Source organism: Trematomus bernacchii, unplaced genomic scaffold (genome assembly GCF_902827165.1).
Source record: "Trematomus bernacchii unplaced genomic scaffold, fTreBer1.1, whole genome shotgun sequence".
Taxonomy (NCBI): Eukaryota; Metazoa; Chordata; class Actinopteri; order Perciformes; family Nototheniidae; genus Trematomus; species Trematomus bernacchii.
The window spans coordinates 5,537,316-5,553,089 of NW_022987727.1; the positions used below are offsets into that span (position 1 = coordinate 5,537,316).

The following is a 15,774-nucleotide window of genomic DNA, read 5'->3' on the forward strand; positions in this document are numbered from 1 at the left end:
GGGAAAATTGGGGCTTTTATTTTGATGCTTTGACATTATGATCCAAAGTATCCCAAACTGTTTACCTTCTCGCTCTCTTAGTTTACACTAAGTGTCTTAGATTTGTACTTTGCTACTGAGGCATCCAGTAAAACCTAAATCTGTCTGACTCATGATTGCCCTCTGGTTTCTTCCCAAATCCCCCAAGGCCATGGTTTTGTGCCATACCCCAATTCTCTGGCACATTCCCCAAGCTGGGAAAAAGAGAATTCCAGATAAATGAAGACCATATTTTGTTTTCTTTCCCCTAACCAGAGTTGTGGAGACAGAATGCTATCAGAAATGTGACTGTGTGTGGTTTAGCGGTCACATGATGCATGCATGCTTTCAAGGTATCATCTTGTTTTTTTACTGCTAAGGAGGTCTGGTGAATCTGATGTTGCATTGAGAGCCCAAATGATCATGAAGGCTGTTCATGCTAATATAGATGTTGATGTATAAATATAAAGTATAGGTGCACAATCTCCGTGGTACGTTGGTTTGGCATAATAACGGATCAAGGCAATAAAAATGGATGAGGCATGAAACCTTATAGCCAGCTTCATTTCATTAGGTTTCCCTCACTTGAGCCTCATTGAATTATGTAACGCATTCAACTAATTAAATTGTTTAACTCTTGTTTATTATCAATGCCCACCGTGTTCCCCAGCAGGAAACTTCCAAAATCCCTGTAATAATTTCACAGAATTATATTTATTTTCTTTGGTATTCTCCCTGTTTTACCTCAATAATTCAGACATATGGTACACATTTTAGCATACAGTATCTACTGTACAGTATGTCTACTTTCTGCCTGCCAACATGTGCTTGTGTAGCATTGATTATAGTGCAGCAGTGGTAAACTAATCACGGTGGATTCTCAGCTTATTTGTGAGACATGAGGGAATGTAATACATTTCAGGAGGATTCCAGCTGCCACTCTGTCCTGTTTTTGTTGGCCTCCTCATGTTTTATTAGAAAAGTTTCGGGGTGTGCAAAGCCTTGGGATTTGCAGCGTCATTACCCCTGGAGTGCTGGGAAGCAACAGAGGTAGCGAGCGTAGAAACAATAAACAGGTGGCATTAACATCTCAGAGGCTGCAGATATGTAAGCCTGTTCAAATGAACAAGAGGAATTGTAATGTAACATGGTTCTTCAAATCTGATAACGGTAAAAAAAGGAAGTGAAATGTACTTGTTATGCAAAGGCACTGATACACAAAGAAACTACCTGCTCTTTATTTGTGTCCTAAAGTCTTAAAACCAGGTGGACATGTTTTACCCTCTGTATAAGTGGGAAAGATCTAATTAGTTATGGCAATATATGACAGGTCACCATTGCCCACACTTAAAGAAGCCAGCCATGAGGGCAATCATTTCCTGACAGATTGTCAGTTTCTTCTACTATTTCACCATTCAAAGCTTAACCCTTACTAACCTTTGCTTCCTGGACCTGAATATGTAACATACCAGACGCGTTTCTTCTGTATGTGAAGAGGAGCATCAACAGGGTAGACTCTGGTGAAACTATCTATGGCTGAGCTCAACCTTCCACATATAAGAACATCATTCTAAGGTGAGGATTATTGTTCTAAAGTCAGCAAGATGCCTCCATTATGAGTAACAGCTGATGCCACAGATTTCCTGCTCTGTGGTTGCTGTTAAGGAGCAATTGGTTTAGCAGGACTGATGATTATCATCCACTGGGAAAAGTATGACCTGTGGGATGCCTAACAGTGAGTGGTGGTATTGAGATGTATGCAAGATCCCCACTGTGCCAGCATGAAGGCCTTCCAAAGAAAAATCTAGATTTAAAATGACAACCCAAATTGGATTATAGGGTTGGAATTTAATTTCAGATCCATACAAAATATGGGCTACGTGTTTAAAAGAGTCAAACCCATGGGTTGATCCTCAAAACAATATCCATTCCGAGATACTGGTGATCATGGAGTTGTTTTTTCATGTTGCATAAGGACAAAAGTGTATATGGTTAGCCAAAATGATATTCATAACGTACAGCTACGTATGATATAAATGCTCTGCAGGAATGGCTGCCAAACCATAAACCATTGCAAAAACACAAATGCTAGAAATCTACCTCAAAATAAAAGCTTGCTGAAAGGTTGACCCCTGATCGGCACCGATATGGTTTAACCGATTATTAGGGCTTAAGAAACAGAGTTTTGGGTGGGCAGGGAGTGAAAACATTTGTAATGCTTTGATGGTGATGTAAATGGAAACTACTGGCAATGAAAGCAAAAGCAAATTATAAAGGCTAATGCTGTAATTGTATGCTGTATTCTGTTAAATGAGATCTGTAGATAAACATAGACTTTAAAAGTGGTTTGGTGCAATGTTTTTATCTGCAAATTAAAAAAATATTGAATACTATCAGCAAATTAGCCACGTCTTACATTGCATCTTCAAGCTCAAAATGTTCTGGGCTTGTCACATTGCATTTTTTGTGAGCTGAAGATAATTGGATTTGGGCAAATATCAATCTCAGTTATAAATCCCTAACTTACCACAGTTTGATATTTTGAATGACTGCTACAATCACATTCTTGTTTTTCCCAACAAGCAATCATTAGACATGTACAGCTAATCTGGAGGAGATGGAAACATTTATTAACAATTTTTTGGAGACTGAATTAACACATGTACATCTCATCTGCAGAAAACATCGTCAAAGAAAAGATGCCAGAGTATGCTTTTCTTGTCTGAGGCCCGCCCAAGCAGATGTTGATGAAGTTTGAAAGAAACTGTGCCATCTTACAGCCAGCTGTTTTCGATATGAAACATGATTAGCGTTGCCATAATTCACTAGATTTTCTTGTCTGTTCTTAATCTTTGTTATAGTTCAAAATAATACTAAAATTCCTAAATGACAGCGCATAGAAAGTCAGTTCTTCTAACCATATGTTATGTTTTGTAACTGGTGTAATTTGTGAAATGACACAACTTAATTACTTGATTTTATAGCTTATGTTCATGACAGGGACGTTTTGAGACTAGGTTTTGACTCAGCTACAGTAGTACAGTGATCCTATCACACACTGCTGAGAAGCCTGACCTATGTTCTTTCTAACTGACCCAAACAAATTCAATTTAAAGCCCCTTTACCTCAAAACTGTCCTGATTATTTATGTCAGAGTCTAAAGTATGGTTGATTGTTTGATTAGTGGAGGAGTGCTGAGAATGTTAAAAAGGCAATGGGCACATAGGAAACGATAATATAACCCATTTATTTGGCTTTGCACAGGAATCTGACTCAGGTGCAAGCTCCTTTTACAGAATTGACATCAAGGGGTTAAAAGCAATAAATGTACGGTTGTTTTTTTTAACTGGATGGGCCTGCAGTATATTGAGCCGTAATTGTGCTTTATCATTCAGAAATATGGCCTTTATCTCCAACGCACGAAGATTTGATCACATAACAACAACCAAAGGATCATTGCGATAATTTACCATTTAATTTCTTTGATTAAAGTAAAGAAACACAAACATTCGATACAATCTATCAACCATTAGGTAATAGGTGGGGTTTGGTATGCAGGGCAGTGTGGTCCTCAATACGTTGTTGAGGGCAGGGGCGGACTACAAATTAGCCCGGGACTCTCGACCGGCCCACTTCGGTACTGCCGGCCCGCAAGTAACTACCGCGAGGAAATTGTCGACGGGGGGGGGGGGTGCTAGTGACTTATCCGAGCGGCCCACATCGTCCGACCGGCCCACTTCGGTACTGCCGGCCCGCTAGTAAATACCGCGAGGACATTGTCGACGGGGGGGGGGGGGTGTTAGTGACTTATCCGCGGCCCACATCGTCCGACCGGCCCACTTCAGTACCGGCCCATCGGGATTCGTCCCGAACGTCCCGATGGCCAGTCCGCCCCTGGTTGAGGGTCTTATATAACCCTCAGAGATCAAAGGTCTAGCATGATCCATCTCTCTCCTACAGAATGTTTGTTCCATAATCCTCTTGTCTGTAAATTGCTGGGGGCATTAACTGGGCCAAAAGTTCAATGTTTGCAACATGAAACCAAAAATGTTTCATTGTGTTCTTTTATTTGTGGATCACATTTAGCTTTAAATATTTAAAAACTTTAATAGTTTGATAATTGTACCATTTGTGTTGATTTGACGTTTACCATTTGTTTATTTTGGTCAAATGGTAAATGTGTCACATATCACATAAGCCAGTGGGAATTAGCATTTGCAAAGTGATGATAGATACAAAACCAAAAAATCAACACGTTTTAGCTGATTTTGACCTACAGTAAGGCCCATTTAACAATCAATTCACATATCAAACAAACAAACAAACAATCAAGCTGATAGCTGATATCTGTTGACATGAATAATATATGAGTAGCCTAAATAAGTAGATGTGATAATTGTGTTTATTAAGCATATCAAATCTAATGCTCAAATCATAACCTAATACATTTTTTAGACATTATAATGAATCAACATTATGCTACACAAAAAGTTAGATGTGGTTTTGGCGCCACTAAGTGGTGGATTTATTGTAAAGTTGAGGGAAGATAATAGGTTTGCCAGTGGTCTTACTGTTAACGCAATACTTTCACTCTAAAACTTGAAAAAACGGCAAACTTCTGGGAATTGTAATAATTTCTGACGGAAGATAAACTTATTTATTTTAAAATATGAGTACTTTGTTAGCCTTTGTGTGACGCGTGTTTGCTGTGAATTTAGCAGGTCACCCGTTGGCTTGTAAGCACATGAGGACGTGGACCCTCTGTCATTCGGTGATGGTTGCCATGACAACAATTGCCAAACAACGCATTGAGACGAGCTAGCTTAATTGCTAACTATATGTTACTTATCATTAATTACGCATATTCTTGTAATATAAACCTAGTCTTCTAATATTTCATAGCGTGCGCCTCCATGTCAAAGTGTAAGGTAAGTAGAAAGCACTATGTGTACGCTTTGTTGTGTTGTAGGCTTTTATTTGACTGATGTTAACTTATATGCCTTAGGTTAGCTATTTGTGTGATTGACTTGTTAGCTAAGTTCCAACTAGCATTACAGAGAGTTACTGCTTATCCATAAATTAATTAAGCGTTAAAGTAGTGATAGGACTTAAGACTATACCTGTATTAAACAATTAGAAAGTAAGTAGGTTAGTAAGTTATAAGCAAACCAGGAGTTGCTTTTTGAAGTGTAGTTTGCAGCTTAAAATGGTGAAATCGTTTTTTTACAAGTTACCCAAAACAACCTGGATGAAAGCTAAATATGTTTTTGCTTTTTTCATTGTTGCAGACATCTGGATTCAAAGGGACAAATGATTATGGCAAAAGTGAGGAGCGGTGAGTGTTGTTCTTAAGTTGGCTGTCAATGAACAGTTGTTCACAGTGTATTTTGTTGTACAGTATAAAGAAATCTGTATTGTCCCACATAGGGGAAATTTTGTTGAAGAAGTAAATGGCACGGAAAGGAAAGACTGAAGGAAAATAAAAGTATTTCGAAATCAAACTTACTTAAAGTACATGAGTAAATGTACCTAATTACATTCCTCTGGTGAATAACACTAACCAAACATCGAAAGTACTGGTAACAGTGGCAATGTTACACTTCAGGGAGGGAAGGAGTTGTGTGCGTTACAAGTGTGGCCTACTCAACACCATACAGGATGTCCTGCGCCAAAGACCCGGTTGGGTTGAAGTCAAAGAGTAAGTAGTGTTATTTTAACTGTCATTTTACCTATTCAGTCATATTTGTGGTTCGAACATGGCATCACGTTTTTTGTCACAGTGAAGGTGAGTGGGACTTCAACTGGTGTGATGTGGGCTGGCTAAGGGAGAATTTTGATCATTCATACATGGAGGAACATGTGAGGATAAACCACTTTCGTAATCATTATGAGGTGAGCCAGCTTCAGTCTAGCATGCTTTGAGACTATATTGAGACTTTGAGCTTTGTAGATTTGAACATTAATATTCTTTATCATTCATATTATCAAATGCCATGACGTATTTTTCTGAGTTTTCTGAGCTTTTGTTACAGCTGACTCGCAAAAACCTCATGGTGAAAAATCTCAAAAGATATAGGAAAAATCTTGAAAGAGATGTTGGCCGCATGGAGGCATCCAAATGTGAATTCTTCCCCTGCACTTTTGCACTGCCAAGCGAATATCATCTGTTTGTAGAGGAATTCAAAAGAAGCCCTGGTAGCACGTGGATCATGAAGCCGGTAAGCTAGGCAATAGATTAAATCTAGTGCAATAAAAATGATCTTTATTATCATCAATTCACCATCAAAATTAACTAGCAATGTTATTTAGGTGGCAAAATCGCAAGGGAAAGGAATCTTTCTGTTCAGGAAACTGAAAGACATCATGGATTGGAAGAAGGTACTGTTTATTTATTACATAAAGGCATTTGCTGTAAATTAAATTACTACATCCACATAATTCAGATTGATAATTTTGTGTTAACACAGGATGGCACCCGCTCAGAGGAACAGAAGGATGCAGCTCAAGTGGAAAGCTATGTGGCACAACGCTATATAGAGAACCCTTACCTAATAAATGGTAATAAACTTAATGAGAAATGCACTTTTATTCTAAAAATAAATGAATGTTAATTAACAACGACTAAAAAATGGACAAGGAAAGGGGAATTTGGATTTATATCCCTGTTTACTTCTTTTGCTTTTGTCCCCATAGGCCGAAAATTTGATCTAAGGGTCTATGTGCTGGTCACGTCAGTAAGTACTGAACCTTGTAAATCATAATGTTTTATACAAAATATAAATGTTGCTACATACATGAAACAGTATGCATGTGTTTTAGTATGTTCCCTTGAAAGCCTGGCTGTATCGAGATGGCTTTGGCCGCTTTTCAAGCACCCGCTTCTCCCTCAGCAGTATTGATGACAAGTGTATCCTTTTTTAATAACATTTTTGAATCCTTCATGTGAATGTTGTTTTTTTATGATCAATTATTTATTTCTAATATGTACGTATAAGGGAGGAGAAGCACCATGACAGTCATAAAATGAACATAAGAAGGAGCGTCATGCTACCGTTCAATTTGCATTTCATTTAAATGTATAAACACTTATGTGATATTATTAGTCAACCCTTAACTAGTTTTGAGCCTTTGTCTGATGAAATATTTAAGCAAAGTCAGCTTTAAATAGCCTGGGTTTGACCCAATTTCTAAGGCAGTTGTTCCTAATTGTGTCGCTTTAATCCACGTCCCCATGGAAAGTGTTACTACGTCATAAAAGTTCCCAAATTCTTCTTAGCGCCTCTCTTCAGATATGCACCTCACCAATGTGGCTGTACAGAAAACAGCACCAGATTATGATCCTGAAAAGGTTTGTGATTCAAGAAGCTCAGAAAATAGGTAACAGATTGTGTTTTCATGGTATGTGTATCCATATGTTTTAACTCTGCTAGATATTTCTGTGGTTCAGCATCCATCTTATCCGGGAATGCATGCGTTTTGTACCATGGTTAATAAAAGATTCTAGCTGCATATTTATGTATTCAATATCCTCTTTATTCTGGCATTTCTTTGTCAATCTCTAAATAGGGATGCAAGTGGCAGTTGCAACAGCTTCGAAGATACCTCACTGCAAAACATGGCAGAGAGACAATAGAAACCCTGTTCAAAGAGATTGATAACATCTTTGTCCGCAGTCTTCAGAGTGTTCAGAAAGTCATTATAAATGACAAACACTGCTTTGAGCTCTATGGGTACGACATTCTACTGGATCAGAACCTCAAACCGTAAGTGCTCCTTTGGTCATACAAAGTGAGCCTACACATCATCACCTACACAGATCCCCTTAACAAACATGCACAAAGGGATTCATTATTGGAAAGTTAAAGCACAGAGAAGCACAGACAAGCAAATACAGCACACGTTGCTTTGTTTTTCTTGATACTCAAAAACAAAGCAGTAAATCTTCTAGTGTTATATAAAATACCTCGTAAATCTGTAGAGCGTATAAAAAAAAAGAAAGACAAATATGCAATAATCCTGCTGTAAATTATAAAACGCACCAGTGACAGTATCCCTCTCCAGTGAAAATAAGGATACATACATTCATTTGAGTTCTCATGGAATGAGGTAATGTCTGCTCGAAATGCTAAGTATATGTTTTGGTGAATAATATCATCCTCTATCTTTTTGCAGGTGGTTAATAGAGGTGAATGCTTCTCCGTCACACACACCCAGTAGTCAAGAGGATTATGAGATGAAGTGCAGTCTGCTGGAAGACACTTTACATGTTGTTGATATGGAGGGAAGGTAAAGGCCACCTTCCCATTCTGTGTTTGCCTTTTTGTCATTAACATGTAAGGGCTCTCTGTTTCTGCATGCATTATAGACACCACTTTCTATTTTGTTATTTAACAGCAGTGTTTCCCCTAGGTTTACTGCTTTGGGGGGGTGCTGCCTGAGCGGGGTGGCATTGGGATATATATTTTTTAAATCCTCTGGAGCAGAGAGAGGAGCTGTGGATTATTGTTATTGATTAATGCACTAAACTCACAACTTAAAATGAAAGCGTTTAGTTTATTTAATAAAAGAGCACATGTTCAATGGGAAAAGTGACAGTAGATATAGATTAGTTGCAATTTGGTGCTATATATATATATATATAACATTTTTTTTAAAAGAATACATATTTTTTTTAAAACACCTTGAATATCAGGGGGGGCGCGGGGCTCCGTTGGCAGGGCTCCGTTGGCGGGGCGCAGCGCCCCTCCAAGACAATGGTAGGGGAAACACTATAAACCTTTGGAAGGATAATTTTGGGTGTTGTATATAAAAGTAAAGGATGTGGGTGCAAAAAAACTATAGTAATTATCTACAATTCCCTCAGATCACAAGATACTGCACAACACACGATAAGATATGTTTCTTTTAACACACTGGTGCTGCTTTCTAATCAATTTGGTTTTTTTCCCCTTCAGGCTCACTGGCAAGGAGAAAAGGGTGGGAGGCTACGATCTGATGTGGAATGATGGGCCCGTCTATAGAGAGGACGTCAATCTAGAAACATTTGGCAGTGCATGTTTCTCTGCCAACACACACCTAGGTAACATGCCAAAGCAAATGTTACAGGCAACAAATGTCTCAATTTATTCAATTAGGACATTTGGCATTGGATCATGTTGGAAAGCCTTTGTTGCGCTATGATAACATACATATTCATGCTGCCAATATATACCTGTTGTTTGTTGCAGGGTGTGTGAATGACAGGGAGAAGCAGCTGCGGCGGCTCCTTAAACCATTTCCAGGCCAGAAAAGGATGTAACACACTCATCATTTTTATGTCCCAACACTTTACCACCTGGTATGTGCCTGGAAGAGGACAGCCTCCAGTAAACACAACAACTTTAGTCATATTCATAAAAAGTTAACTCTCTGTGATGAACTGATCAGCATCCATCCAACAAGGTTGACATTTAAATATGAAAATAAATTAAACTTGCCATCATTTAAGTTAAACTAAGCCCTATTAAGTTTGGGATTTTAACAGTGTGCATGTGTTGCAAAGAATGGCCAGTGAATGAATATCCCTTGAGTGCAAAACATTTATTTCTATGCCTTACAAATAATTGCATTCAACATTGAGAAAATACATACCACAATCTTTCTGCGTGCGTGTCAGCATAATGTACACATTTATAATAACATCGCCCCTTGTAGCCTCTTATCTATGGCTTTGATACTTTACATGAATATTAAGTAAAGAGGTGCAATCTGAATACATATCGTGTTATTTACATTGATGTGGTGTTCCCATGGATCAAGTGCATGTGGTAAATCACAACGAACAGATAAGACAATCTAATGTAAACACAGTGATATACAGACTTCAAGTATGCAGTGTGATATAACATGACCATGTTACAGCATAACAGCTATGATGTGTTGAAATCACATTGAATCTCAGGGATGAGCAATGGTACGGCACAGTAGACATTAAGTATACATTCAGCTCTTTGACCACATCTTGTTTTTTCTTTTTGTGCATGACAATGTAAACATAACAATGCTAATGATGAATACAAGTCAGCCACAACACTTTTCATAAATATAACTATGGTATATAAAATTTGGAAAAATACGCATTTACATTCGTAGCAAACATTACACTTTCTGTCAGAGAGAGCTCAGCTCAATGCAAAATACACTTTATCATCATGGACTACAATTCAAGCTGTTGAACATGAGAAGCCCTTGTAACAAAAAATTAAAGCATTGCACAAATATTTCTGAAACAAATAACAGCACGGCATTACACCACCACTCAATGTGCGTCCTTCTTTTCAGCCAAAGATGCTTTAACCGAACATATGTCTTGTAACATGAGGCTCCAAAAAAACGCCACATCAAGTAAAGTAAAAGCATTACAAACAAATACATCCCTACATCACAGACTCCACTAGTTACCGCTATGGTTGCATTTGATGACTTGAATGTAATGATGTGTTAAACTTCACTATGGAATATTTATGCTGACAGTTATCCTATGGTAGAGTAGTTGCTTATTTGATGCCTATTGAACATTAGTAGTATACTTAGAGATGATGATGTGCAGTGCAGCAGAGCTCAATTTACATAAAAGCTGTTATTTAGGAATCATAGTAGTGCTTTGAGTCATAATGAGCCTTCTGTCAAAACACAGTAAAACATTATGATTGTATACTTACTGTACATTTTGAATGAAATACAGCGTGTATATTCTGTTCTATTTGAGTATTTTTCTTTGAAATAAATGCTGTTTTTATCTCTTTTTATAGCAGCTGAACCTCTTGTTAGTTTTGACCTTTATAAGGCTGTACACCACTGACTGGTTTAGACTGCTGTTCAACAGTTACAACATGTTAGTATAACACAGATCACACAGAAAGCAAGCATAGGTTCAAGCTCCTGTACCAAGTAACCTCTAGTAAATGAAGCACTATACTGTAGATGTATAGGGGTTACTTTGCAACAAAGTGCACATTTTTTGTTTTGCCATTCTGCTTACTACTAGCTGAGGATTTGGAGAGGGACTGCGGCTCTTTAGCAGCTCTTTTCATGGCAGTTTTAGAGGCTTGACCTACAGCCTCTGTCCTCTGCCAGTCCTTCTCCACTCTCTTGGAGGTTGTGACCTCTTTCTTACTTGCAGCACCAACCTGTTTCTCTGCACCAGTTGCTTTGCTGCCACCCGGCTCTTTTTTCACATCTGTCTCAGAGTTAGCTCTGACACGGCTTTTCCTCACCTGACCTCTGCTGTTCGGGTTAGTTCCAGATTCCTGGGGTTGCTTACGAGCATTGCCTGCGGCCTGCATGTTTCTGAGATGACTCCTTCCACCTGAGGGGCTAACTGGGGTCTGGGCTCCTCCCCCACCATTTCCTCCCCCACCATTTCCTCCACCTTGTGCTCCAGGGCTCCTCCCTTCCGTTGAGGTTGCTCTGGTCTCACTGCTGCTTCTTTTAGCTGGTGCTCCAGGTCTGGCTTTACGCTCAAGCAGTGGACTGAGCCTTGAGTGGCGTTGGTAGGCATAGGCCGAGCAGCTTCCATTGCACAACGGGTAGCGGATATGACAGTGAGGGCAAACTGGAAAACGGGAGTGCGGTTGCTGGGCTGAGGCAGGTGAGGGGGGGTTGTTGACAGGTGTAAGTGGAAAGGATCGCTGGCTTTGCCGCAGCCCTTTAGGGGAGTTGAGTCGGGATGGTGGAGCCGTGTGAGGCCTAGGGGGATGAGCAGTGGTGGCAGAGGGAAAGCTCTGTGGCCTTGGGCGGCTCCCTGGCACACGGCTGCTCTCTGCTTGCCCTGTTTGAATCTGGAGCCACTCCAGCTGCAGCAGCCTCTCCAAGTACTTCTCGAGGGTCCCTACAGGCTTAGGTCGAGGGGCACCCCGGCCATCCGTATGAAGAAATACTGCCAGCTGTCTCAGGCTCCAGCTGTTAAAGGGAGGAGGCAGAAAGTCTGGGTAACTGTAGCTGGGTTTATCAATCTCATCTTCATCACCCATTGCGCCATGAGGTCCTGGGAAGTCCGGGGGAAAGTCATTACTGTTGATGACCTCAGCCCGGAGGTTAAGATGAGGAGGGGTGCAGGGGGTACAGGGAGAGGGCAGCACTGGCAGCCTCTCAGAGTCTGACAGATCACTCGCACTGTCAGTGTCTACATCTTTCTGGTTGTAGTGTCGCTGTAATGCCTCTGGGGTGGGGGCCGGGGAGTGAGTTAGGGGGTGTGCTGGCATGTGTCGAAGCCCTGATATTGGGGAGAGAGGCAGCGAGAGAGCTCGGCGATTCTTCCCCATCCCCCCACGATTCTGGTGTAGCTCATTGCTGCACTGTGACATCCGTTGATTTTCGCGTTGCTCCTCTTTTCTGTGCACAGATAAATGTTTGCGGAGGAGAGGTTTCACATCTCCTTCTGCTTCAGGGCTGTAACGAGACAAGCGAGTGTTAGAGAAAGCTGTTGGGGATTTAGAGATTTGTACTTGAGACAAAGCATGCAGTATGAACCAAAACCCTCACCACACGTACCTGGAGAGTTTGGTTGTATTGCGTGTAGTGCCAGATTTGACCCTGCCACCTTTTGACTGTGTGCCCTATAAAACAATCATTATAGAAATATGTTTTTGCCTTGAATTATATGAGTACATATCCCAGAACACAACTTATACAAGGACATTCATATAGACATGATCTATTTTTAATGTACAAGGATGCTGATCACTCACCTTCTGCAGTGTTGTCACTGTGTCCTTATCCTGACCTGGCCCTGGGAGGCCATTTTTCATCTGGCCCACTGCTTTCTTCATCTTGTTACCTTTCTTTGAACTGTGGAAACATGATAGTGGTTAGTCAGGTTCGCCTCTAACGTACGTATGTCTGAGAAATAACACAACACCTTTTGTTTAATCGTAAATGTGTCACTGTAAAATTAGGCCCACCTGGTTACTGGTTCGCTGTTTTCAGTATGTTTTACTCGAATCTTCTCTTTGGAGACGACGCGTTTCAGTGTCGTGGATGCTGTGCGCTCCTGCATGATGGGCCCCATGTTGCAGGTCGCCAGTAGGAATGTTGTTTTGAATCCAGCACTAGCAAATGACACGGTAGCTAAAGAACCCAACCGACATCTCGGATCATACACTCTATTCTGAGGATGAGGCTAAAAACACCCATTTTCTCGAAAGTGCTGCAATGCATCATGCGCAGACAGCCGATGCAGGTTAATGTCGTCCTTCTATTTGCCGTTGACTCGCCTCTCTGTTGAATTACAATGCAGCGACTGTTTTTAACGATGTGTTGTCAGCAGACGTGCCTCTTTTAAGACTGTCATCCTCCTCGCTATTAAAAATGTAAGACGGTCCGTCTAACAGCACATACGCTTTGTTTGGCTCTCTGTCCCAGTCTCAGATTGGTTTGTTTACCTGCTGCTGACTGGCTCGCTGCTTGGGTCCAACTGGGCGATACAGATGCATTGTGGGAGTTGGAGTGAAGTCAAACTAGCCGCTTTTCCAAACGAAATATCCAAACGGTCTCTGAGGATACTACTTACTATTGGAAAATAATGCACAAGACAGGAGCGACAGAGTCAACGCTAGATTTGGAAAAAAAAGAGTTAAACCACTGCACAAAAACGTTCCTTCTGATCTGAAATTACTCAATGTCCCATATAACAGTCTGTGACGTTTTGGTCCGTATGAAGCTTCCTGATAACTGCGCGCATATTAGCTGATCTCCATGGAGGGCACGACATGTATATGTGTCTCAGAGTTGGGAAAATGTAAAGTACTTAGATCAGGTAACGTGACTGCAGCCAACAGCGGGCACTCTGTGACTCACGGGAACGCGCAGTTCTAACATATACTACTTTTAATGGAGGATCTGAGGCTTCACCCTGCAGCTTAGATGTAGCTAACGCTTCATGTATATGGTGAGGTGAGGTCGTTGTCTTGTTTTATTAAACCACGTTAAGGCAGATTGAGTAAATCGTCAATTTACTGCACAAAGAAAGAAATGGGCTGTAGGCATTCATGCACGTACTCCCAGAGTACACGCCCACTATCTTCCTGCTAGGACTGTTTCTGTCATATCATGTTAACAACAAAACTGTTCTTGTCATATTTGCAGCACAACAACATACACATCATTAGATCATGCTTTGGATAAGAGTGTGTTTTAGGGATGATTGTGACATAATACTAATAAATAATGCTTCACAGTTTTTCTTTCAGGTGAGCAGGACAACATGAAACAGAACATGAAAAGAGGGTGGTTTATTGGACATGAGAGGATTCCCCTTTCACAGGATGAGACTCCCAGCTCTTCCAGCAGTGTCTCAATGCCCTGCATTACTATCAAAGTGACTGAAATGCTTCAAGCTGACAAACCTGATGCTGCAAAGAAGACAATTCCAATCCGCCCCCCGACTCCCAGAGTATCTCTGACAAAAGCACCAGAGCTTCATCGCAGTCTATCCTGTGAACCCACGCCTAAACCCATCATCAGACAGCGATCCCACTCTCTGCCTTCCACCGCAGAGAAGAAGAAGCAATTCAGAAATGTTGGCGTACGGTTTGTTGACTCTTTGGGGCTCGACCTGGAGGACATAAAGCTTTTCAAATCTGCCGATCATCCATCTGTACCGCATCATGTTGCCTTTAGATTGTTGATGGGTGCAGAGTTGGCAGATGGAAGGCATCTCGAGATATCTCTGCCATACTTAAAGCCAGTTTTTGCCCAGCAACCTGGTGACCAGCAAGGATTCCTGCATCGCCTCCATGAGCAAAAAGTGTGCCTGGAGAGAGTCTTGTGTTTTGAACTGTGTGTTATCGGAATCACCCAGGTCCTCAATATGGACTTTGAGAAAGATGTCATAGCTCGTTATTCATTTACAGAGTGGAAGAGCAGCTCAGAAACTAAAGCCTATTGGGTGTCCACCAAGGCCTGGGAAGGAGGAGAGGGTCAACTTACTTGTGATACCTTTCGTTTCCACCTGCCTGTTCCTCCATTCCTGCATCCGGGAGCAGTGTTACAGTTTGCCATTCAATACAAAGTCTGTGGGACTGAATATTGGGACAACAATAATGGAGAGAATTATAAGTTAGTGTGCCATAACTACAAGCTTGTTGTGCCCAAAGAATGTGAAGATAGCATGGTGCACTTCATTTAGGGTGGTGACTAAAGGTACAACTTTAATTTAGAGCACTTTATGACTACTTTTCTCAGATAAACCTATTGTATATGAATAACCGCTTTTGACATATAATGTTAATTCTGGAGACTGCAGGTGATATCTTTGAATCGAATGAGATTCAATAAAAACTGACAACTCTGGACAAACCAAGTCAGGTTGCACACTCAATGCACCTGAAACTAACTTGAGTGCCACTGTTTTACTTTTGGGCTTCCTTTTTAAAAATTGCACTCTATTATTTTATCTTTGGGCTGATTTTTAGCCAATAGAAGAAGTGAAACCCACTGAGCAATATGAAATGAATGCATGTCAGTCCACCATTATCTAGCTGGGTGTCTGACTTGGAATATCAGTTTATACATTGCAGGAATTTTGTCTGCAAAACAAATTGCTCTGTATTCAGAGTTTATTTTTGTCAAACCAAATGCCATAACCATGCAATAGATGAATCAGAAATGAACGCATATTTTGTTTAACAATAAAGCACAATTCCACATAATGTTCAGCTTGTGTTGATATGTTTATTATTTCCTGTAGCTTATTTAATAGTCTCGAACATATTTTCC

At 40.6% G+C, this 15,774-nt stretch overlaps 3 protein-coding genes across 7 annotated transcripts; 2 read left to right on the forward strand and 1 right to left on the reverse strand.

Annotated features, from left to right (window-relative positions):
* The first annotated feature begins 472 nt into the window (after positions 1-472).
* On the forward strand, positions 473-9,469 carry ttll9 (tubulin tyrosine ligase-like family, member 9). Of its 2 annotated transcripts, none has more exons than XM_034145264.1 (14): positions 473-487; positions 5,307-5,353; positions 5,624-5,716; positions 5,799-5,910; positions 6,051-6,236; positions 6,328-6,396; positions 6,486-6,576; positions 6,712-6,752; positions 6,838-6,925; positions 7,308-7,366; positions 7,585-7,781; positions 8,191-8,304; positions 8,973-9,097; positions 9,246-9,469. In XM_034145264.1, exons 1-14 carry the CDS (start codon positions 473-475, stop codon positions 9,314-9,316), a joined length of 1,308 nt encoding a protein of 435 aa, XP_034001155.1. In that variant the 3' UTR covers positions 9,317-9,469. The 2 variants fall into 2 exon arrangements, with proteins under 2 accessions (XP_034001155.1, XP_034001154.1); XM_034145263.1 differs by lacking the exon at positions 473-487 and adding an exon at positions 4,844-4,946.
* Positions 9,470-9,582: 113 nt separating this feature from the next.
* Positions 9,583-13,480, reverse strand: fam217b (family with sequence similarity 217 member B). Its single transcript, XM_034145262.1, has 4 exons — positions 12,960-13,480; positions 12,747-12,846; positions 12,550-12,614; positions 9,583-12,447 (listed from the first exon to the last, which is right to left on the reverse strand). The coding sequence occupies exons 1-4, from the start codon at positions 13,064-13,066 to the stop codon at positions 10,992-10,994; spliced, it is 1,728 nt and encodes a 575-aa protein (XP_034001153.1). The 5' UTR covers positions 13,067-13,480; the 3' UTR covers positions 9,583-10,991.
* Positions 13,481-13,749: 269 nt separating this feature from the next.
* ppp1r3da (protein phosphatase 1, regulatory subunit 3Da) lies at positions 13,750-15,707 on the forward strand. Of its 4 annotated transcripts, none has more exons than XM_034145266.1 (2): positions 13,750-13,950; positions 14,235-15,707. In XM_034145266.1, the coding sequence occupies exon 2, from the start codon at positions 14,261-14,263 to the stop codon at positions 15,182-15,184; it is 924 nt and encodes a 307-aa protein (XP_034001157.1). In that variant the 5' UTR covers positions 13,750-13,950; positions 14,235-14,260; the 3' UTR covers positions 15,185-15,707. The 4 variants fall into 4 exon arrangements, with proteins under 4 accessions (XP_034001157.1, XP_034001160.1, XP_034001158.1 ...); XM_034145269.1 differs by having other exon boundaries at positions 14,247-15,707; XM_034145267.1 differs by having other exon boundaries at positions 13,750-13,945.
* The last annotated feature ends 67 nt before the right edge of the window (positions 15,708-15,774 follow it).